The sequence below is a fragment of the Dasypus novemcinctus genome, chromosome 4 (assembly GCF_030445035.2).
Source record: "Dasypus novemcinctus isolate mDasNov1 chromosome 4, mDasNov1.1.hap2, whole genome shotgun sequence".
In the NCBI taxonomy this organism is placed as follows: domain Eukaryota; kingdom Metazoa; phylum Chordata; class Mammalia; order Cingulata; family Dasypodidae; genus Dasypus; species Dasypus novemcinctus.
Window position 1 is genome coordinate 152,960,378 of NC_080676.1, and position 24,684 is coordinate 152,985,061.

General features: G+C 47.7%; 1 protein-coding gene across 3 annotated transcripts in view; it reads left to right on the forward strand.

The window, feature by feature from the left end:
- EVA1C (eva-1 homolog C) overlaps window positions 1–13,787 on the forward strand; it is an 86,190-nt gene extending 72,403 nt beyond the window's left edge. For 2 of the 3 annotated variants that reach the window (XM_071214921.1, XM_058296163.2), the window contains 2 exons: window positions 1,058–1,147; window positions 13,214–13,787. In XM_071214921.1, coding sequence (XP_071071022.1) covers window positions 1,058–1,147; window positions 13,214–13,593 — 470 coding nt within the window. In that variant the 3' untranslated portion in view covers window positions 13,594–13,787. Of the gene's footprint in view, window positions 1–1,057; window positions 1,148–5,921; window positions 6,319–13,213 lie in introns of those variants that run through there. The other variant, XM_071214920.1, reaches the window with a different exon arrangement.
- The last annotated feature ends 10,897 nt before the right edge of the window (window positions 13,788–24,684 follow it).

Sequence of the window (24,684 nt, forward strand, 5' to 3'; positions counted from 1 at the left end):
TGGAGTTCCCGGATTATATGACACACTTGTTGGCAAAAATGACCCCTGTTGGGAGCCAGGCTACATCCGCAGGCCTGCATACATGAGGCTCCCTTCTCTCTTAGGTTTTCTCTCCACACTCTTAAATAGAGGAGGATAAACATTTTGGTATTCTTAGCAAATCTAGAATGGAATTCAGACCATGGGGGCCCCGATAGGAACTGCAGAGACCCAGAAGAACAGCTAAGATATTGAGCTCTGCGTTGTAGAACTTTGCTTTGTGGTACTTTTATTTTATTTATTAGGTCTTTACCACTAAGTATAAAAATAAAAGTATGTTTGATGCAGAAAACACAGTAAAGCACAAAGAAATATAAATCACTCCTCATCACACCGCTTACAGATGACTATTGACAATGGTTTCTATGTTCTTCTGGTCTACCATCCAGCTTGCCACGTGGCTCTGCCTCTCTCTTTCTAACAAGGCTTCTCCTCCAACCCCAGTATTATCTTGGTTGGAGTGGGACCTGATCACTTGCATTCTTCCTCTGAGGCAACCTGACACTCTCAGAGGTCCCCAGAGCCCTAAGGCATTCCCACCATGAGCTCGCTAAGCTCCATCATGACAGTGTAACCAGGCACCTGCAACCAGACCTGACCCACATTTTGCTGTCAATTACCAAAAAGTAAGCCAACACAACCTCTCCCTAATTTGAGGTTTACCTTATCTGTGGCCAGCCCTCCTCACCCAGAGGCATGATGAGGCCATGGAAAGAATGCCATTTGTCTTAAGGATGGGAAAATAAATTTATTCACTTCAACAGTGGAGTGAATGAGTGGTACCTGAAAATGTAACCAAAACATTTTAGAATTTCAAAATCCCTTTCGTAATTTAATATCATACAGGACTGCTTACTAACACTGTTTCGGGTTTTGTTTCCTGTAATTTAGTCTGAGGCCCATTTGTTTGGTTTCTGGGGCTTTTTATTTATTATGGCAGTCCTGGTTTAGGAACAGCAGGGGTATCTTAGGACAGTGAACAGCTGTGATTAATTCATCTTGTGTTTCTGTGAAACAGGTATAAACTTTGACCCAAGCGAAACGAGGGTGCTGAGGAAAGACGGAGTTATCGTTAGCAACTCTCTGGCAGCATTTGCTTACATCAGAGGTAGGTCGATACATAGAAGCTTCTAGGATGCTAATGGATTTACTAAAGTCTTATTTATTTATTTTTTTTTTTAAAAGATTTATTCTTTGTCCGCTTCTGTTGTCGTCAGCGGCACGGGAAGTGTGGGTGGCACCATTCCTGGGCAGGCTGCACTTTCTTTTCACGCTGGGCGGCTTTCCTCACGGGCGCACTCCTTGCGCATGGGGCTCCCCAATGCGGGGGACACCCTTGCGTGGCACGGCACTCCTTGCGCGCATCAGCACTGCGCATGGCCAGCTCCACACGGGTCAAGGAGGCCCGGGGTTTGAACCGCGGACCTCCCATATGGTAGACGGACGCCCTAACCACTGGGCCAAAGTCCGTTTCCCACTAAAGTCTTATTAACACATGCATTGTTTAATTACAACGCTCAAGATCCGATAACTCAAGAAAATGACTTTGAGCTTGACCTGGCAACTGCAATCTTCTAAGATGCAGGCCCACAGTGCTGAGTTCAGGTATGGTTCTAGCCAGCTACCTGCAAGGGAACCACTAGGGAGCTAAGAACCTGAGAAGGTCACCCTCGTTAGGAGTCAGGCTCCGTGGGCATGTTTCCCTTTGGAAAAGGAGGAACCCAAGGAATGTATTTGCCTGCTCTGAAATTTGGGAAGGGCATAGGATTATTCAGTTCCACCCCTGGTTGGAAGAAAAAAAAGCCAGATCACTTCGTAAGTAAGAGGCCGTGCCCTGGGAAGGCAGCCTCACTTTCTGAGTCAGCGGTGCCACTTCTTGTGGTTGCCAAGCTTTGCCTTGCTAATCTTCCCCCCAAGGATCAGCCAGACTCAGCCCTCTTCAGTTAGCAGAGCCAGAAGGCTTGCGGCGCCATGTCCAGATGGCCCATCTTTCCTCGCCACCCTCTCATCTCATCTCAGGACAGGCCATACTTTGGAGCGTTGCATCTGCAAGTTTCAGCAATGCCCGACGCAGTTCAGGGAAACCAAGCCTGTTGGGACTTTTGGTAAAATACCACATCATCTCAGTTTTACCTGAGCTGCTCTCACAAATGCCACGCAGGATGTAGGCTCAGACAACAAGCACTTATGGGCTCTCAGTTTCAGAGGTGAGAAGTCCGACGTCAAGATGCTGGCAAGGCTGGCTGCCTCCCCGGCGACGGTCGCTCCGGTGCTCGCTGGCGGCCATCCTTGGGGTGCCTTGGCTTTCCTGTCACATGGAGGTAGCCTCACTGTTCCCTTCCTGCTCCTGGTGACGTCTGGCTCTTCCCTGTGGTGTTGGCTTTCTCCCTCTGAATGTCCTCTCCTTCTAAGGGTCTCCAGGACTCTGCATTAGGGCCCTGCCTCATTCAGTCGGGCCACCCCTTAACTAAAACAATACCTTCAAGGGGTACTGTTACAACGCGCTCACACCTCACAGGCAACGTGGCCCAAGACCACGCGCTTAAATTGGGGCACGTAATTCAACCCACCACGCCCATTAATAAAATGTCTAACAGGATTACGACTCAAAGCTGCTGGAGCCGGGATGGCGGGGGTGGGGGTGGGGGGTAAGCCTTCCTCAGAGGAAAACCAAGGCTTACAGAAATAGCTAAATGCATCTTGGGACCCCAGAAGGTTCTGCCGGCTCCCGGCGTCACTCTCCCTCCTGGATTAGGCTGGTGGTGCTTGGAGCCCTCTGCGAATCTCACCTTTTCTCACCACCCTCCCATTTCCACTTCTTTGCCGCTCATTCACTTTCTGTCAGAGTTTAAAAAATGGAAGGCTTTGGGGCCAGGAATATCCCCAAATTTTCAGGCCCTGGTGCAGCCCCTGGAGGAAAGGCCCTGTGGAATCTTTCCAGCAGGGTTTACCAGTAAAGAGGAGCAGAAGGGCATGGCTTACTGAGCCACTGCCGTGGCGGCTGCGTGGCCCCCAGGGCCTTGCTGATGCCTCCCCGTGGTGCTGATCACCCCATCCCGCACTTAAGGAACCCGAGGGCAGACTGCGGCAGGGCCAGGATCCCGGCTCGGCTGGTACAGCTTGTGCTCAGCTTCCCCGAGCAAGAAGTGTGCTCTTTGGAGTTTTGAGGGATCACATCCCCATGACCTTGGGTCATCTAAATTAGCTTCCCTCTGCCCCTGTCTCCCTTTTTACATGTGCTCATCCCTCCCGGAAATCATACAGCTCATTTATTTGCTAGGATTTGCCTATCCCCACCTCTCACCCCCCCACCGATGTTGAGCTTCAGCAGGGCAGGTGTTTGCTGGTCTTCTTTGTTGCCGTATCTCAGTGCCTAGGACAGTATGTGGTTCCTAGCAGGAAGTAGCTAATGACCGCGAACCAATGACAGATCCCCATCTGGTGGCATGAGCGATCTTGTGCACTATCATCAAACAGTGTTTGATATTTATAGGTATTAAAGTTTTAAAAATTAAGGACTTAGTTTTATTGAGGGATGTTGAGGCACATTCATCTCAGCAAACCCTGACCAAGCTTAGATATAAGGTCAAGGAGAAGAGGTTCTAATGCACCAGGTCGGGTGTGAGCCAAGAGAAGTCCCGAGAAGCTCATTGCTCAAATCGCAGAGGCACACAGAGGAAGAGGTACCCACAGAACTGCCTGGGAATTTCCTTGGCAAAGTTGCCCGAGCTCCCTGTACCTCTCTGGGTGGCCTCGATGTGGTCAGCAGGCCAAACTTGGCCAGGGGTCACCAACCCCGCAGCCTCCTCCCCGTGCTGCAAGCCAGCGCACCCGCCATGGGGAGCTCGCTGTCAGGACGAGCCGTTTCCTCCCAAGCAGGCAGTGGAGCCAGTAGTGAATGTAGACTTGGCCAAGTATCCTGCTCATTGTTTCTGCAAGGGAGTACCCAGCCACCCCTCAGAGCACAGCCTCAGCCCAGTGATGGGATGTGATCTGGGGCCGGACCGGGGGTTCCTGGGACACCTCCTGAGGATAAGAGATCTGCCAGAAAATGGGAGCTCTTGTGAGCAAAAAGAGTGAGCTGGGTAGAATCGGGACCAAACCTAAGCGAACACTGTACACGAAGTTAATCCAGAAGATCAGGCGGGGAGTAGCTTTGACATAGTAGTGAACCAAGTAGCCCAGTGTGGAACAGGTAGACCAGAAGCCAGCATCCAGGGGCTTGTCCTGTGTTGTCAAGGCACAGAGGTTAGTGGAACAGATGGGGTGTCCTAGGGCATCTGGTGAGCAGTTTTCTTGTGGATGTGAGGTGGTTTTCCTGACAGTGAAGCAACTTCTTACGTGTGTTTGAATTTACCCTTATTTCTGGAATTCCAACCTACTCCTCAAATTCATTCTAGAATCTAGAAGGTGGGTCTGAAGAAGCTCATAAAAAACAATTGCAATTGGAGAAGTGGAGGGGGAGAGGTGTGTGTGTGTGTGTGTGTGTGTTGGAGGACAGTAGGACGGTGGTTTACTAGCGGGTCAGGATGCTGAGAACTGGACTCTCCTGCCCTACCTGAGTGTTCTATTGGATCTGGCTTTGTGTGTTTACCTCGCATATGCCCACAGGCCTGTCTTTGGGGGCCTAGTTTCTTGTCACTGCCCCTTGGGACTGTATCAAGTATGCGTTTTCACCTTCCAGCAGACCCTACAGTGGACTTTCAGGCCTCTGGGGTAGCAGGGGGCTGCGAGGAGGGAGGGCCAGTACTGAGGGCGCAGGTTTGCAGCTTCTCTTGAATTTAAGAGGCATCATTGTTTTACATGAAAGCAAGTCTAGGCTATCAGACAAACCCATGTTGAAATGAAGTATAAAAACACATTCCAAAGTCAAAGTCAGTTACATGATCCCCCATCAGCGAGGACAATTGGAAATCAGCACCTCCTTGTCACATAGGTTTGAATTCTGATGTGTTCCCACGGTCTCCTATCTTTGGTTCCATGTTGAATTATTATCACATCCCCAGAATTCATTCTAGAATCGTACACCTTGAGCTTTGGCCTGGGGAGCCCTCTGGCCCTACCTCCTGATGGCAGCCCTGCCTTGGAACGCTTGCCCCTGCCTCTGGGTGTCTTATGTGGATGTGAATAAGTTTGAGCTGGAGCAGATGGGAGCCCCAGACCCTTAAGGCTGAAAGGGACCATAAAAGCCATGAGCCACCATTCTCAGGCCCCCTCGGCCACCCACGAATTGTAGATTAAAGTCACTCCCTCTAGCCTGTGCTGAACCAAGGCTAAATATAGAACAATACCAGTGATAGCAAAATTGGAAGATGCTGTTGAACCACAAGGAGCAGCATTCCCCTATTCTTCCAGCTTATAGAAGAGAAAACAGGGTCTCGAAAACCTGAAGTGGTCAAGTCGATTCTAGAAAACAGGTGAGGCGCCTTCAGCGTCCAGCCTGGTGCCGAGAAGAGAGCCCTGGCCTGGGCTTGGCATCCCAGCATGTGGCAGCCTTGGACGGACGACTCAGCTGCAGGAAGGGTGGGTGCAACTCATAGCCAGTGATTCTGTGACTTCGAGCTCATCTGCTTCAATGCTAATAGACGGGGTTCTAATGGGCTGGCCGAGAATCGCCCCCATTCTCTATCTTTGACCTCTGGGGCTCGGTGGAGTTGACATACCTAGAGAGCGATCAATTGGCAGAGGTGCACCTGAGCCGAGAGGCACTTGGTACCTGTTTCACGAGTGAGAAGCTCTCCTGGCAGTAGAATCCAGACCCCCCATTTCCCAGCAGAGGAGGGAGGGAGGGGCAGAAAGGGATCTGGCTTTACGGAGCCCCCACTCTCAGGGCACCAAGCCCAGTGTTTTAGACCCACACTCCCCTCCTTTCGTATGCTCAGCAAATACTTGTGCAATGCCTGCAGTGCCGCAGAGGCTGCACTGGACACAGGGGACTTGGCAGAGAGCAAGACGGGCCCAGCCCCTGCCCTCCTGGAGCTTGCATTCCACCGGGTGAGTGTGGGTTAAACAAAGCGATTTAATGACACTTGTAAGTTGTGCTGCAATGGAGACATTCAAGATGATAGGGGCCTGGCTAGACCCCCTAGACTGTGCAGGGCCAGAGACAGAAGGCTAGACAAAGAAGGAAGGAAGAACATTGCAACAGAAGGGGCAGCGTGTGCAGGTGCTGAGGTGGGCAGGTGTCTGGCACCTCTGAAGAGCCAGAAGGAGGCTGGAGAGCAGAGTCAAGGGGAGACTGTTGAGATGAGATGGCAAGGGTAGCTTGGCCCAGGTCATGGCAAGCTCCACAGGCTGTGGTCAGGATTTGATTTTTTTTTCTTTTTTTAAAGATTTATTTATTTATTTCTCTCCCCTCCCCCGCCCCGGTTGTCTGTTCTCTGTGTCTATTTGCTGAGTGTTTTTCTTTGTCCGCTTCTGTTGTTGTCAGCGGCATGGGACTCTGTGTCTCTTTTTTGTTGTGTCATCTTGTTGTGTCAGCTCTCCGTGTGTGTGGCGCCATTCCTGGGCAGGCTGCACTTTCTTTCGCACTGGGCAGCTCTCCTTATGGGGCGCACTCCTTGTGTGTGGGGCTCCCCTCCTTGCGAGCATCAGTACTGCGCATGGGCCAGCTCCACACGGGTCAAGGAGGCCCGGGGTTTGAACCGCAGACCTCCCATGTGGTAGACAGACACCCTAACCACTGGGCTAAGTCTGCTTCCCAGGATTTGATTTTTAATGTAGAGAGGAGGGGAACCATTTATGGCTTGTAAGCAGGGCAGTGATGCCGTCTGATGTGTGTTTTTAAAAAGATTTCAATGGCTGCGAGGGGTTGGGGGCAAGGAAGATGAAATGAAAGGGGCAAGAGAGATGGCAGGGAGCCCAGTCAGGAGGCAGGAAGGATGGGGAAGAGCAGAATTCACATCCCTATTTTTCAGATAAATAAACTATGTTAAAAGACACCTTAGTGAAAGTGGAAATAAAAGCTGCTCTCCAGGAGGTGGAGGTGATAGGCACACCATGTATGCTGTCAAACGATGATTAGCAAGGATATATAGGGGGAACCAATGTGGCTCAAGCAGTTGGGTGTCCACCTCCCACGTGGGAGGTCCCAGGTTCAGTTCCTAGTGAAAGATGAGCAAACAAACACGCAGATACAATGAGCTGATGCACAAGTAGACACAATGAGCAGACACAAACAAGGAGGAAACAGATGTGGCTCAAGTGGCTGGGCACCCACCTCCCACATGGGAGGTCCCGGGTTTGGCTCCCAGTGCCCCCTAAAGAAGATGAGTGGACACAATAGGCAGAAAACAAGTAGAGAGAATGAACAGACACAATGAGCAGACAATGAGCATACAGACAAGGGAGCCATCTTAGGGTGGGGGAAGAATACATAGAAAATAGAATAGCCTTTATATGCAAAAGGAGATGCAGAAACTACCCAGTAGAAAAAAGAGGCAAGTGACATGAACCAACATTTCAAGAAGGGAAATTATATAAATCTGTGGAGAGAGATGCACATAATTTGTGATGAGGGAAATGCAAATCAAGACCATAATAAGCTACAATCTTATACTCATTTGATTGGAAAAGATTTAAAAGTCTGTCAGTACCAAGTGCCAGGAAGATGCTTCACAGGATCTTTCATATAGTGCAGCCATTTTGGGAAAGACTTTGACCGTATTTCTTTATTTTTTTTTAATCCCCCTTCACTTTTTTTCCCCTTCCCTTCCCCCTTCCCTGCCCTGCTGTTTTTGCTGTCTGTGTCCATTCGCTGTGTGATCTTCTGTATCTATTTCTCTTTTTGTCTTTTCTTCTCATCTTTCTCCTCTAGGATTAACGAGAATTCGATCCTGGAGACCTCTGATGGGGAGAGAACTTCCCTGTCAATTGCACCACCTCAGTTCCTGGTCCCTGCTGCCCTTAACCTTGACTCTCCCCTTCAGCTCTCTTTTGTTGCATCATCATCTTGCTCCATGACTCACTTGTGCAGGCACTGGCTCACTGAGTGTGTGCTTGGCTTGCTGCATGGGCATTCGGCTCACCACACAGGCACTAAGCTCACTGCGCAGGCACTGGCTCACCACACAGGCACTGACACGCCATGCCTGCATGGCACTTTCTCTTCTTTTTCACCAGGAGGCCCCAGGGATTGAACCCAGGTCCTCCCGTATGGTAGGCAGAGACCCTATCACTTGAGCCACATCCTCTTCCCAGCCATATTTTTAAAAGTTGACAGTCACACACCCTAACACCCACCCATTACCCTCCTAGGTCAGTGCCCAAGAATAATATTCACATGTGTACATGGCTATGGGGGTGTCCATCTGGCAACAGCCTGCATGCCCACCAGCAGGAGAGTAAGGGAATAAACTGGTATTGCCAAAGGAATGGAATATTACATAGCACTCAGAATGAAGGGACTACGATGGATGGATGCGTCCATCCAATAGAGATGGATCTTAGTGATAAAATATGAACTAGGAGAAAAGTCCCAAATGCTGTCTATAAATTACTTGGCCTTATAAATCAAGACTTTAGGAATACTTCAGAGGTACAATACACTAGACAAAAAGGAAAGCAGGGAATCGTGAACATGGAATTCAGGAGGTGGTTACCTTCATGGGGGTGTGGGGGGGTAAGAGTCAAGTTCATGGGCTTGGGGTGGTGGGGAGAGCATAGGCTGTTGTCATGTTGTCAAGGTCCAAGCTTCCAAGTAGGTGCTCCTTCCCAGCACAGGTGCTTATGGTGTTATTCAGAGTAATGAATTAAATCACCATAAAAGAGTACCTCCTATAAATCAGTGAAGAGGGTGTGGCATGTCCTAAGGGTAATGATGAATTCTGTCTACCTGGAGCCCTTAAAAAAATAATAAAGGAAAAAGAACTCTGGTAACCGGTCCCTGGTTACCTGCCTGTCGTTGAAACAGCCAGGTACAAACCCTCTTCTGTCTGGGCAGGAGGATCTGCTTCTCCCGCTACCCCACTTCTGGGATGGATGGCCTCATGGGAAAGTGGGTAAAGCTAAAGAGAGGAGGGGGCTATGGGTGATGCTTGTTCCTTGGAAGCTTGAGCAGGATGTAGTTCTTTCTGTCTGGAACTGGCCCCGAACCCAGCAGTAGGAGCCTAGAAAATGTTGCCTGATGGGATCCAATTCTCCACCCACAGCACTTCCTTGCAGGTGCTGCAAAGTGATGGCTACACAACACTTCTGCCAATGGACCAGGGATTAAGGCTTTTCCAAGAAGAACAAGGTGTTGAATCTTAGCTGCATTGAAAGCCTGCAACAGAGAGCCATGAGAATTAGAGGGATGGAGAGAAAAATATCTGGGGGCTGGGGAAGGGGGTAGATGCAGCAGGCAGAGGAAAGACAGAGGATGCAAAGAAAAGTGAGAGTGAAGTCAGAAGACAGGTGAAGTATACCGTGTCCACTCCCAGCAGATGCTTTCATCTCCTCTGCAGCGAGAGTGTCCCAGTTTGCCAGGGCTTCTATGACAAATACCACACAATGGCTTGCCTTGAATAGTAGGAAATAATTGTCTTGCAGTTTTGGAGGCGCAAGTCCAACATCAGGGCCGTGATTTCTCCCAGTCTGCATCACTCGGCAGTCCTCCAACATGTGGCGGCCTCTCTCTCCTTGTGTCTGCTCCTCCAGTTTCCTCTGACTTCTTGCTGACTTCTTGCTGCTGCTGCCTTCTGGCTTCTGACTTCCACTGACTGATTGCACCTGAATTTCCTTTGCTTATACTCTAGTCATATGGATGAGGGCCACCCTGATTCAAATGGGCCTCATCTAACTAGACTCTTCAACGTTCTTTTCACAAATGAGTTCACATCTTAATGGATAGCATGTTCAAAGGTCCTGTTTACTGATGAGTTCACACCCACAGGAATGTGCATTAAGACTTGGAACATGTCGTTATGGGGGGCATGATTTAGTCCCCAACAAGGAGGGAGAAGGAGAAAACGATCTGCCCATTACAGGAGAGCCCCGGGTCTTAGCCTCATTTTGTATATTATTAGTGATTTGTCCCAAGTGTCTGTGTCTCCAGATACTCACTCTGCCAGCTCTTCCAGAAATGACAATAGCCCTTCCTTCTCTTACAGAGGATGCATTTCTCCATGGGACCACATCTTCAAGATACTCTGATTCTAATGACATCATAGGACAAATATATTGTTAATAGCCCTACAAATTAAACTCATAATCATCTGTCAACCTGGGCAACTCCCCCGGCCAAAATAAATCTTGAGTTAAGACTTCTCTCTCCTAAAAACAGCAAAGAGATGGTGCTAGTAGGGAAGATTGCAAAACGAAAAACAGATTTGAGCCCAGCAACTTCATAGATGACTTGAGCTGGCAGTGAAGGAAGTCGAAGAGGGAGGTTTTAGGTTTCAAGAAGATAAGGTGTCCCAGTTAGACTTCTCCTGGCAGATCAAAGCAGTTGGATCACTCGACTGAACAAGAAATGTAACAACCCTGGAGCTTTTTCACTCCAGTCTGGACCCCTGGGGAAGGGACAGAGGTGGCGAAGACAACAGTCTTTTTTATTCACCTGTCATAAAATGGGAGGCACTAAGGCTACGGCATCCACACACCAGGGGTAGCAGGTGCACAGCCCTGAAGGAGCTCTCAGGTCAAGGTCTGGGTCCCAGGCCTGGTTTGCCTAAAGAGGCCAAGTGACCTCAGCTGAGTCTCCCCTCCAGGCCCCAGCCTGAGCATGTCTATCAGGGGTGCGCAAACGCCAACCTGTGGGCCCAGTCCAGCCCACTTCTGTTTTTGTAAATAAAGTTTTATTAGGACACAGCCACGCTCATTGAGTTACACGCTGTCTCTGGCTGCTGTCACGCTGCGGTGGTAGAGCTACCGCCGCAGAGACCCGATGGCTCACAAAGCCAAACATATTTACACTCTGGCCGTTTCCAGGAAACGTTTACCAAACCCCAGTCTATATTACGGGGGAGTTAACTGGATCATTGTTTCCCAAAGTCGGGGTGCAAACCTCCCACGGGGCCCACAACCATAAAATGGAAAGAATAATAATCCTTTCTGCACAGGGTTAATGTAAGGATTAAACAAATATAAGAGTTTAGACCAGGACATGTAGTACATCGTAACATAATCTTGATTTCTATTCTTATTATACTGACAACTCCTTCGGCCGTAGGAAAAATTACTGCAACTTTTATTTACATTTATTTTTTCATCTAAAAAAAGAAAGAGGGAAACGGACTTTGGCCCAGTGGTTAGGGCGTCCGTCTACCATATGGGAGGTCCGCGGTTCAAACCCCGGGCCTCCTTGACCCGTGTGGAGCTGGCCATGCGCAGTGCTGATGCGCGCAAGGAGTGCCCTGCCACGCAAGGGTGTCCCCCGCGTGGGGGAGCCCCATGCGCAAGGAGTGCGCCCGTGAGGAAAGCCGCCCAGCGTGAAAAGAAAGTGCAGCCTGCCCAGGAATGGCGCCGCCCACACTTCCTGTGCCGCTGACGACAACAGAAGCGGACAAAGAAACAAGACGCAGCAAACAGACACCAAGAACAGACAACCAGGGAAGGGGGGGAAATTAAATAAAATAAATAAATCTTTAAAAAAAAAAAAAAAAGAAAGAAATGAAGCTTTGCTAATGTCTGTGTTAGCACTCAAGTTCATATGTATACTTTATGTACAAATTAAGTCTTTATAATCTACTAATAGTTGAAGCCGACACCTTACTGAGGCTTTACTAAACTGTCAGGGAGTGTTCTAAGAGCTTTACAAGAGTTAACTCATTTCATAGCAGTTCTGCGAGGGAAGTGCTGTTACGTCCATTTTACTGATGAGGAAACTGAAGCACAGAGAGGTTCAGCACCTTGCCCAAAGTCACAGAGCAAGGGAGTGACAGATCTGCTTGAACTCAAGGAGTCCGTCTCCCGAGCCCCCTTGCTCTGTGTCCTTTTATATCCATGCAGGTATTGGCTGTTGACTTAGTTTGTCAAAGGGCTGCCAATGCCAAGTACCACAAATGGGTTGGCTTTTATAATAGGGATTTTATTTAGGGTAAAAGCTTATAGTTTCAAGATCATGGAATGTTCAAATCAAGGCACCCTCAGTGATGCTTTCTCACCAAAGTCAGCAAGTGGTGACCCGGGGGTCCTGTCAGGGGGTGAAGCAAGGTGGCCGCTGATCTCTGCCTCGCCCTCCAGAATCTCAGCTGTGGGCAGCCAGGCACAGGGCTTGTCTCTTTCTGGACCTCCTCTCTCAGTCTCGGCGGCTCTGCTTTCTTCCTGAGCTCACCTGTGAGCTCTCAGGCAGGGGCTCCTCTCTTCAGCCTTGAGCTGCCCCGGGGGCCCACCCTCTTCGGGACTTCGTGCTTAAGCTTTGGCTGCCAGCGATCCTCAAGTCCTCTGTCTCCTGGCAGGGTCAAAAATGGCGGCCGCCTTTCCCTGCGTCTCCGTTCACATAAAGCTCCAGTAAGAGGGCAGGCTCACCGATACAGGCCAATCGAAAGGGTCTCACACCCACAGGAATGGGTTAGTTCAAAAACATCATCCTTTTCTTTTGGGGATTCATGAAAGAACTTCGAACTGTCCCAGCTGTATGTGCCCCTAAATGTTTTCCTTTATTTCCCCTAAGATTTATTTATTTATTTCTCTCCCCTCCCCGCCCCACCCCAGTTTTCTGTTCTCTGTGTCTATTATGCTGCATCTTCTTTGTCCGCTTCTGTTGTTGTCAGCAGCACGAGAATCTGTGTTTCTTTTTTGTGTGTCATCTTGTTGTGTCAGCTCTCCGTGTGTGTGGCGCCATTCCTGGGCAGGCTGCACTTTCTTTCGCGCTGGGCGGCTCTCCTTATGGGGCGTGCTCCTTGCACGTGGGGCTCCCCTACGTGGGGGACACCCCTGCGTGGCACAGCGCTCCTTGTGCACATCAGCACTGCTCATGGGCCAGCTCCTCATGGGTCAAGGAGGCCCAGGGTTTGAACCGCGGACCTCCCATGTTGTAGACGGACGCCCTAACCACTGGGCCAAGTCCGCCACCCCGTTTCCTTTTTTAATCACGGGAGGTGTGTGATCGTTAGATGTGGGCGGACTTGAAGGTGCTGTCAGGATGGGGGCCTCCAGCTGGCCACCTGCCTGGGCAGGCGCCTGTGCCCGGGGGACTTTAGACTGAAGCCCGCCTGCAGCGCGCAGCTCCTGACCTGCTGTTTTCTTCCCACAGCCCACCCCGAGAGGGCTGCCCTGCTGTTCGTGTCCAGTGTCTGCCTCGGCCTGGTGCTCACCCTGGGTGCCCTGGTCATCAGAGTGTCCTGCACCAAGGACTTGCGGGAGCTGCAGCTGGGGAGGGAGCACCTGGTGCCAGCAAGCGACAAGGCCGAGGAGGACAGCGACGACAAAGAGGGGGAGGAGGACTCTGACTCTGACTCCGATTTCCCGGGGGAGCGGCCGGCGTTTTGTAGGACTTCGTATCCCGTCTACAGTTCCATCGAGGCTGCGGAGCTGGCGGAGAGGATCGAGCGCAGGGAGCAGATCATTCAGGAAATATGGATGAACAGTGGCTTGGACACGTCGCTCCCGAGAAACATGAGTCAGTTCTACTGAAGCCCGGGTGCCTCTTGACGCGGTCACACTTTCTGAAGAGGGACGGATCCCAGATGCCCCTCCAGTTCTGTTTCACTTGTACCTTCTATGAAGGAGAATTTGTCATGTCATCTGCTATGGTGAAGCCAGAAAGATGTTAAAAGGGACATTCCAACCTGTTTACAACACATTCCAAAATAAAGTAGGAGGAAGAAGTCTTTGTTTTCTGGATTCATTTAAATTCATATCTGTACATGAACATATTTAGAGTTTGTATTTGCCTAACACTTATAATGCCAGGCCCTGTTCTAGCTGCTTTTTCTGTATTAAATAATTTATTTCTCATGCTATAATACTATTACCCCATTCTACAGATGAGTAGACAGAAGGTCCCTAATGTATCCATATGGAATTATACTGATTTTCAGGACAGCAAACATGAGCACATCTACTATGTGTTCCTAGGCAATGGGTTTTAATCACCAATATTGATTATTTAGAGTAGGACCTAGCCCATATTTTCTGTAAAGGGCCAGATGATAACTCTCTCAGACTTTGAGGGCCATCAGGTCTCTTTCACAACTACGTCAACTCAGGAGCACAGAAGCAGCCATGGACAATGAGTAAGCATAGCTGCTTGCCAATGAAACTTTATATATGGACACCAAAATGTGAATTGCACTTAATTTTCTCATGTCACGAAATATTATTGTTCTTTGTTTTTTTAATCAACCATTTTAAAATGTGATCATCATTCTTAGCACATGGGTTGTACAAAAACAGGAAGCAGGCTGAATTTGACCCTTTATTTTTTGTAAATAGAGTCCACAAAGCGCAAAATACATACTCTCTGGCCCTTTACAAAAAAGTTTGCTGACTCCTGAGTTAGAATTTAAAACTGCAGAGCTTCTGGTGCTAAAAGAAGCAAACACATTACCCAGCATTCCTGTGGGCAAGGATCAAGTGGAGTTAGTTTTCAAATAGTTGCAAAAAAGTGAGTAGGGCTATATTGGAGGGGCAGAGAGGGATGAAGGAGGTGAAGAAAGGGGAGTAAAGGAGACTGATCCAAATAGGAGAACTCACGGTGGGCTCCTACAGAAGGCACCCCCTAGAGGACAGAAGGCTTCTAGCAATGGAGTAGCATAAGGTCTCTTCTCTTTTCTCTCCTCTCCTCCCCTCCCCTCCCCTCCCTTCCCTTTCTCTCCCTCTTTCCCAGTAGAACTGAGAGAATAAAAATGATCATGTTATGTCTACTCATATGTCTACTCCCTGCCTTATATATATATATTTTTACTTTTTATTTTGAAATAGTTTCAAACTACAGGACAGTTGCAAAAATAATACATACCCCATACAGAGAATTCCAACATACCTCCACCCACCCAGATACCCAGATCCACCAATTTTAAAATTTACTTTTGCCATATCATTCTTTAGCTAGCTAGCTAGCTTACCTATCTTTCTGTCTATCTACCTTACCTATCATCTATTTTCTGATCATTTGAGAGCAGGTTGCCTACGTCATAATCCTTGAACAAATAGTACTTCCATGTAAAATTCCTACAAATGAGGATATTCACTTATGTAATTCCTTTAAGAGCAGTTACCAAGTTCAAGAAATCCAACATTGATATAAAGCTTACATTCTTTATTCCAGTTTTCAGTTAAGTCCCAATAATGTAATTTGAGCCTCTTCTCCATCCTTAGATCCCACCCAGTATCATGCATTGCATTCCATTGTCATTATCTCTTGAATTCCCTTCCTCCCTCTCTTCCTTCCTTCCATCCGTCTTTCACCATGGAAACATATATAACATGAATCTTCTCATCCCAACCCCTCCCAACCACACCATTCTGTGGGATTAATCACATTCACAATGTTTTAGAACCCTCACCACCACCCATTATTAGAACTCTCTCTTCACCCAAAACGGAAAACCTACACTCATTCCCCATTGTCCCTGTTACCCATGGCTGGTAACCTGTAACTCTACTTTCTGTGTCTATGACTTTGCACATTCTTTTTGTGGTTACCATGAAGCTTAAATTCAACATTCTAAATCTGTAGCAATCTTGTTTGTTTTGATACCAACTTAACGTCAAAAGCATTAACAAACTAGGTTCTTATACCCTTCTTTTATGTCATTCTTGTCATAAATTCCATATTTATATATTATGAGTCCAAAACCATTGGTTTATCATTGCATTTTATGCCTTTGTCTTTTAGAGACTGTTAGAATTAGAAAGTGGAGTTACAAATCAAAAATATGATACTACTGGTATTGAAATTTACCCATGTCATTACCTTTATCAGAGATCTTTATTTCTTCATGCTGCTTTAGTCAATTGTCAAGTGCCCTTTCCTTTCAATCTGCAGAACTCCCTTTAACATCTCTTGTAGGGCCAGTCTAGTGGTGATGAAGTCCCTTAACTTTTATTTATGTGGTAATGTTTTAATATCTTCCTCATTTTTGAAAGACGGTTTTTCTGGATACAGAATTCGTATTTGGTGATATTTTGCTTTCAGCACTTTAAATATGTCTTCCTACTGCTTTCTTGCCTCCATGGTTTCTGATGAGAAATTGGCACTTAATCTTATGGAGCACCTTATAGGTGACATATTGCTTCTCTCTTGCAGTTTTCAGGATTCTTTATCTTGGCATTTGATGGTTTCATTATAACATGGTATGGTATGTCTACTTGGGTTCATCCTGTTTGGAGTTTGTTGAGTGTCTTGGATAGACATATTCATGTCTTTCATTAAATGGGGAGTTTTCAGCCAATATTTCTCTGAATAATCTCTCTGCCCCTTTCTCTTTCCTCTCCTTCTGGGACTCCCACAATGTGTATGTTGGTACTCTTGGTATCCCACAAGTTGCTCAGGCTCTATTCACTTTTCTTCATTCTTTCCTCTTTCTGCTCCTCAGACTGGATGATTTCAATTGTTTTATCTTCAAGTTCACTGATTCTTTCTTCTGCCAGCTCCAATCCGCTGTTGAACCCCTCTAGAGAATTTTTAACTTCTGTTACTGCGGTCTTCAGTCTGTTTGGTTCATTTTCATAATTTCCATCTCTCTATTGATATTCTCTTTGTGCTCATCTCTTGTCTTCCTGATTTCCTTTATTCCTTTGTCCATGTTTTCCTTTAGCTGTTTGAGCATATTTAGGACCATTTTTTAAAAGTCTTTGTCTGGGGAGCAGAGGTGGTTCAAGAAGTTGAGTGCCTGCCTCCCACACAGGAGGTCCCAGATTCAGTTCCCAGTGCCTCCAAAAGAAAACGAGCAAGACAACAATCAAACGATGAACAAAACTATGAGCAAACAAGCAAACAACAAACAAACAACAAGTAAAACAATGTGCAAAAAACAACAAGCAAAAAAACTCTTTGTCTGGTTTGTCCCAGGTCTGGTTCTTCTTGTTGATGATTTCTAATGCTTTAATCTTCTCCTTTGCCTGGGTCATTGCTTCCTGTTTCTTTATATGTTTTGTAACCTTTATTCGAAACCCTGCACATTTTGATGTTTTAGTGTGTTGTCTGAAATTTTAGACTTTGAAGAATAGGTTCCTTAAGCTTATATCCAGCTACATTATGTCAGAACTTTCCTGGAATGCCAGAAACTAACAACAACAACAAAAGAAAACACCTTTCCCAGTCTTTGCAGATTGACCTGTGTGAGTGCTCTCCTTCAGAGCTTTTATGAGTTTAAGGAATAGCTCCAGGCCAAAGCATAAGGGTCACCCTGGTCATTTCTGCACACGAGTCTTGTCTTAGGTGTGGGTGCTCGGCCATAGGAATTCTCCCATTTACACAGATACAAAAGCCCCCTCTTCCTTAGAATGCAGTTTCCTTATGGTGCTGGTACTGCATTGTATGTCCTATAGCCTTGCCTCAGGCAGCCATTGAACTGCCCTCTCACAGTGTTACGTAGGAGAGCTCTGTGAGCTGCCTTCTCCTTTCAGGACAAGTTCTGGGACTGCGAATCCCTAAGGCCACCACTAACAGAGTGGACAGTCATACATGCTCCCAGTATGTGCACGAGGGTTAGTCAGCTCCCTCTGGTTATGGGACAAAGGACCCACACTGGGAGTGTGAGCCAGCTCCACACCACACCAGCGAGGAGATCGGGAAGGGCCAGCCAGGGCACCAGGAGACCCTACTGCTTTTAAATGGCTTCTTTCTTGACTCAGCATTTGCCCTATTACTGCAGTCCTTTAACTGTTTTCTGGAGCTTCGAGAAAGATGTTTCTACCAGTTCTTTCTGGTTGTTCAAAGCTTCTGTGGGGGGAAGCTACTCACTCTGCCCTCTTGATGGGGGTGAACCTCCTTGCCTTTTCTTATTTAACCGTAGGCTAACACCGCATCATGGGTGAGGAAGCTGAAGTCCGTCAGGGTAAGCATTGGGTTAGAAAGTGGTAGAGCTGACTCAGTTCTGCGGTGATCAGGAAATACACAGCTGTTCCCTCAGGGCACTGCACAATGACAGGTGCTTGAGAAGGCGTTTTCCCTTTCATTCCCCCAGACCATGAGGGTGAAGGACCCCTTTGCAGAAGGCAGAGGAGGGTGAATGTGGAGTGAGGAGTCCCCTCTCTCGTCAACTGGCCCAGCTGCTTTGATTGGCGAGTGGTGTGGGGTATTTTACCAGTAAGGAAACAAGCACAGAATGTTAACCGTAGGCAGACTTGGTGAGAAATCCAGCAGCTCCCATTCAGGGGAGGGAGGGGAGAGTGAAGGTGCAGCAAAAAATAACCATCCCCTCTTCCACCCGTGTCCCCACCAATTTCAAAGGGACCCTTCCCTTACACTGACCCCTGTAAAAGTGGGAGGGTAGGAAGGGCAGTGGGATTGGTCAGCAGAGGTGCAGTGTGGACAGATTGGGGTGCCTTGGGTGAAGAATGAAATTCAAGTCTTTAAGATACACTGCCCTCCATCCATAACGCGAGAGAGAGGGGAAAGCTGATGAAGCCTGGGGGAGGGTGTGATGACACATTTAAAACCTGTCATTAGAGATAAATCTATTGTAGATAGCAGAAAATGACATGAACATACATGTTTTTTAGTTTCCTGGATTGCTCAAAGCCATACCATGACATGGTTCAGCTTAGACAATGGGAATTTATTCACTTATATTTAGAGCCTGGGAAGATGCCCAAATCACGGTATCATCAACGTGATGCTTTTTCCCAAAAACCAGCTGCTGGTGATCCTGAGCTCCTCTGTCACATGGTAAGACACATGGTGGCACCTGCTGGCCTCTTCTTTCTCTTCTGGGTTTTGTTGATTTCACCTTCTGGCTTCCATGGCCCTCTCTCTCTTCCATTTATAAAGAACTCCAGTAAGAAGAATAAGACCCATCCGGACTGAGGTGGGCCACACCTTTACTGAGGTAACCTCATCAAAAGTTTCTACTTAAAGTGGATTTATACCCACAGGAATGGACTAAATTTAAGAACGTGTCTTTCTGGGGGACATACAGCTTCAAACCACCACAAAATAGCTCCATATCTAACTTCTTCAAGTGAATTTTGTTCCATCCCAACAGAGTCCTTATCCTTTCATCTCCCTGAGCCCAGCAGGGAACATTTAGATATTTTTCCCCAGTCCCAGAGCAGCCTCTTGCTATTCCATTTGATGACTCTCTTCTTGGGGCTGAAAAGAACATGGCGGCTGAAAGTTTTGATTCTACCACTTCAAGAATGCGCTGTACCCACAATGACCTCAGTCAACCACCAGAACTTTTGTTGAACTCCACCATCAGTTTTTCCTACTCTGAGTCTCCCCTCACCTTCTCCTCCAACACACACACACACACACACACACACACACACACTAATCCCTGCCAGGACCCCCATAAAGATAGCTGGAAGGCAGGGCCCGTCTCAGGCCTGGGCAAATGTAGTGAGTTGTATATTTGCATTTCTTGAGTTCCCAAGAAGAATGCCACATTCTGCTCATGCAAAGAGCCTGAGGGGTCCTGCTGAGAATGTGTTCAGATGGGCACAATGCCCAGGAGGAAAATGACCAAACTGAGTTTGGATGAGGATAAGCTGATGGATGGGAAGAAGCACCCCAGGGGAGTCCACATGTGGGCTGCTGCTTCCCCAGTTTTGTGCATCTCCGAGCAGCAGAGACCCCACTGTTGCCAAGCTGTGGGGGCCCAGAAGTCCTGTGCATGCAGGCCAACCCTCAGTGGGAGGCCTGCTCATGCCATCCCTTCAGCTACTTGCTGCAAATGCTGAATTTCGAGATGTGAGTTGCCTGATGTAGAATCCTGCTCTTCAGAGTTCACCCAAGATTTCTAGAAGGGCTGCTTCATGGATGACTGGTATTTGCTGCCCCTTCAGGGAAAAACGGGCTCTGGGGAGCCCCATAAACAATCCTACCATTGACCCCACAAATGGAGCAGTGCATGCTGTTGGGGCCCTCCCAAGCTGGGCACCCATCCCCCAGCTGCCTCTTCTCCACCTGAACACCCCATCACCACATTCTTACATGTTTCTCTCCTGAGTGTTCCCTGATAAGTCACTCCTGAGAATCTTCGTCTGAAAAATGACCTAAGCCACCTCAATGTCACCTGCAGCCTCCAGAGAAGCCAGACCCAGAGAAACACCAGGGATCCTCTCCACTAGCAAGGGTGTCAGGGAAGCATCAGCTGCTCGCACACCTGGCACCTGGAGAGTCTTGGAAAAGGGGTGCCCACAAAAGCACCCATTCCACCTCCCTGTCATTTCCCCCACCCCCACCCTTCTCCATGGGTCCCTGGAAACCAGTTCCTTCTCCAGGTTACCAGGCAACCAAAACCTCATTCTGGGTCCCACCTTTCGGGCTGTGGAGCCAAGGAAGCATTCCCATCCGCTTTCCCGGGGGCTGGACCTGCTCCCAGCAGCCCTCACTTTGCCTAGCAGGCACCACCCCAAAACACCACTGCCCTGAAGCTTTAACTCCAAGTCCTCCATGCACCCCGAACCCGGGAGCCCTGACATCAACCACGGACCTGACCTGACTCTGTCCCACCCCTGGACTCGGGCACCCCTCTCCGATGTGGTGCTCCCTTATCTCCCAGCTTCCTCTCCTAGCCCAGGTTTAGGATGAACTGTCCTGAGGGTCCTCATAGATGGGTGTAATAATAGTTCCTAATGTGGAAAGCGACAATGCTTCACGCATATTAAGAACAACAATAAACTTAAGCTTTTACCAGTAATTATTTCCTCCTTTGAGCAGTGGCACCCAGCATACAAGGGGCCAGGAGCACACCATTTATGTTGTACCCAGGGTGTTTGCCAGCACCCAAAGGCATCATGACAACAAAGGAGAACGAGGCAAGCCCCCTTTGTGGAGGGGGAATAACTTTGTCTGCAGAGCACCGAGGAAATGTCCCTGGATTGTGCAGCCAAGCCCATTGCGCTGTTTCCCGCACAGGAACTTGCAAGGCCGTTCCCAGTGTGGGCAGTTATCAACCCAGAACTATGGTCATGGTTTTGAGTGTCCACGTAAGCCTCACTACCAGTGCAGAGTGAGCCAGATCCTGCCCCTACACATGCACACTCAAGACGGGATGGCAGCCTCGGAGATTAAACACTAGTACTCCACCGAAATGTCCTGTGGGGTGGAATCCACCGTGGTTCACAGCTGAAGAGGGAGCAAGACAGATTACTGACAGCGATCAACCCAGCGAGGAGGAATTCAGAAGCTAGTTCACCAGTAGTTACCACGTCACTTCCTTTTTTTTTTTTTTTTTGGAATTTCACATCAGCATGCATCATGGAGAATGAAGGAGATGGGCCTCTCTTTGCTGATATTGATGTTCCAGGGCTGTGCTGTTCAGCACGGTAGCCACCAGTCAATTTAAATTGAAATGTAACCCCAAATTGAATAACATTAAAAGAGCGGCTCCTCAGTTGCACTGGCCACATTTTAAATGCCCCAAATTGCCCTTCTAAGACTCCAAATAAACGCTTTTGTTGTCTTGCAGCTCAGTTTATTTCTCAGTTGACATCAGATACCAATATAATAACCAATCAGAGCTTGCAGGCTTAGAAAAGAGGGAGCCCGGTACCAGCCCAGCCCACCTCTGCTCACCTGCCTCTGGATGCCCCTCGCCTCCTTCCTGGCTGCTGCTGCAGCCTGAGCGTCATGGGCTCTGACCCACCAGAGACTCAACCTCGGGGTCTCCCCAAGCCGCAGCTGTGGGCAATCGGGCACATGGGAGCACCTGCCGACCTCTGGCTTCTCCTCTGGACTCCGTTGCTTTCTGCTTCTTGCTCACATGGCATTCTCTCTGCTCCTGTGACTCTCTCTCCCAGCTTCCACTGGTTTCAGGTCTGGCTTCTGGGACTTTCTCTCTCAGCTTCTGGGGGTTTCTCTGTCTCTGCAGCTCCTTCTCCCCATATCCATCCTGTTTATAAAGGACTCCAGTAAGAAGATTAAGACCCGCAGTGGGTCATGCCCTACAGAAATAATTAATCAAATGGCCCTTAACTGAAGTAATCTAATCAAAGGGTCCCACCCATGATAGGGTCACACCCACAGGAATGGATTAATTTTAACATAATTTTCTGGGGTTCACAAAAGCCACTGGTTGCCACCATCAGGTCTTTGGGTACTATGGCTACGGTTCATTTCCCTTCCTTTGTCTCTCGAGAAGAGTGTGGTTCCCTGCAAGAGCCAGACCTCTCAGAGAAACAGTCCAGAGGAACTTTAGGGCACCCTATTCTCGAACTGGGGCCCTATCTCCCCACTTCCCCAGGTCCGCACCTCCTGCTCTCCTTCTTTCCCTCCCATCTCTTCTGTCTCTTCCCTGAGCCACATGGGCAGGGTGAACAGAGGCCCATTTCTTTATCTCTTGGGGACTTTAGCTCCACCAGACAGAATAAGAGGTCTCTGGGAAAAATTCCACTGAAAGAGCTTGGGGAGGTATTGGAGACAGCACTCAGTGTGGTCCCCAGAGGAGAAGCTGGGGACATCCAAGGTGGAGAGATGAGTGGCAGCAAAGAACAGGCGAGAGGAACACAACAGTGGAAACAGAGAGCAGCTGGAGTGAGAGGGTACCATGGGGCACGGGACCTCAGGATGTGGGTCCCTTCCCTCAGCAAAGGGGCAGGTCTGAAGTCCGGCTGTGAGGATGGTGTGGTGGCTCATTTTATGCATCAATTTGGTTAGGTTACGGTGTCCACTTGTTTGGTCAAACACTGGCCCGGTCGTTAATGTGAAGGGTTTTCACAGCTGGGATGACCTTCTACAATCAGGTGACCTTCAGTAAGATTAGCCTTGATAATGTGGGTGGGTCTAATCCAATCGGTTTGTGGTCTTCTGAGTAAGAACTGAGGGTTCCAGAGATCAGAAGAATTCCTGTCTCAAGACTTCAACATCACCTACACTGGAATATCCTGTGTCCTATGGAATTTGGATTTGCCAACCCCCACAATCATGTGAACCAATTTCTTTATAATAAATATCTATATCTAGGTATCTATAATCTCATATCATATCTATCTATCTATCTATCTATCTATCTATCTATCTATCTATCTATCTATCTATCTATCTCCTGTTGGTTCTGTTTCTCTGGAGAACCCTAATTGATATAGAAGTAATTTGGGCAAAATCCTTTCAACTTCCAGAGGTGTAAACTGATATTCAGAGCAGGTAAGGACAACCCACCCATAGCCAGTAATCTTCTGGACCTGGCCACAAACCTTGGACTTCTGACTCTTGAAGTGGTATTTGCTCATGATTTTAAAGTTGCTGACCCTATCCAGTGCATCTTGATAGCTTGAAATTTATCAAATCACAGCTTAACACTGTTGGTGAAATTGAAATCAACACTCTTAGAAGCTGTTCTGGTGACCGATCCTGTGGTCCCTTTAAGATGCAATTAATATCACCACTGCCAATGTACGTCACGGGTCTGAGCAGTTATTTCTAGCAGAGTCTTTTCCTGAAAGTTTCCTGATCTTTACTTGAAGATTATTCATTGCCTAATTGCATTTCTTTCAGATTGGTCCAACAGAAAATCCAATTGGGACTTTATCTAGAGGCGAACATGCCACCTTCTTGCTTTTAAGCAAACGGCCTGCGATACCGTGAGCTCTGACTGCAGGGCCTCGGCAGAACAAAGAGAGGAAAGTCCGTCACTTCCGACTGGGGGCACATATTCATTCCCCAGACTTTCTCTGATCCAGATCCTGACTCCATGGATCGAGTCCTTTCGAGAAAAGAAAAATAGAGCTTGTCATTTCCTATTGTTTCAAAGACAAAGTCCAGCCTGGGAAAGATTAAGGGCAGAGGAAGGGGCTCGTGTTCAGATGACTAAGCACCAATCTGACCTGGAAAATGCTCAGCCCTGGTTTCTAAGGAAGGGAGGGCACGCCAATTAGAGAGATGTGTAAAATGGTGACATTACCTCACCCAAAGCGAAAAAGGAAAAGTTTCCCAAATCATGAACAATGGACTAGCAAGAGAATGTGTTGCTAATCTATTAAGAATTTACAAATCCAATGAGTCACCTCCCAGCTGAGTTCCTCCTGAACTTGCTTCCTTAGAACTTGACCTCAGATTGTAAAGCTGCTAGACTCTGGGAAAGTGCTGGTCAGTGGAGGGTGAATCACAACAACCAGCCAGGATCTGTGAAATGAATCTTGCCTAAGTCACTCAGTTCCTGCCCATGCAAAAACTTTTCTTTTTGAAGAGGTTTTGGGAGGAATTCCAAATGTTCTGAATAGAATAAATAAAGATGCATTGTATTGTATTTCTAAATGAGGTAGAATTCTACCAACATGAAAAATTGAAGTTTTATTATTAAATGAAAAGCACAAATTATAAACTAATACAGATTAAGATACCATTTACGTTTAAAAAAAAGACTCAAAATGATATATTTATACGTATGTATATAAGTCTATAGGCCTGCCCCTAACATTTGCAGGGCCTAAAAGAACAAATAGAGGCCACGCCCTATGCAGCCAAATATTAAAAAGTTATACCTCGGGCTAACACAATGTTATATAAAATATGTTCTCTCCTTCCTTAATGAATATACCCTTACAATGAACTTGATGACCAGCTCCAGATTTAGAAGTCTCAGTTTTCTCAATGTTGGGGCTGGGATGTGGCAG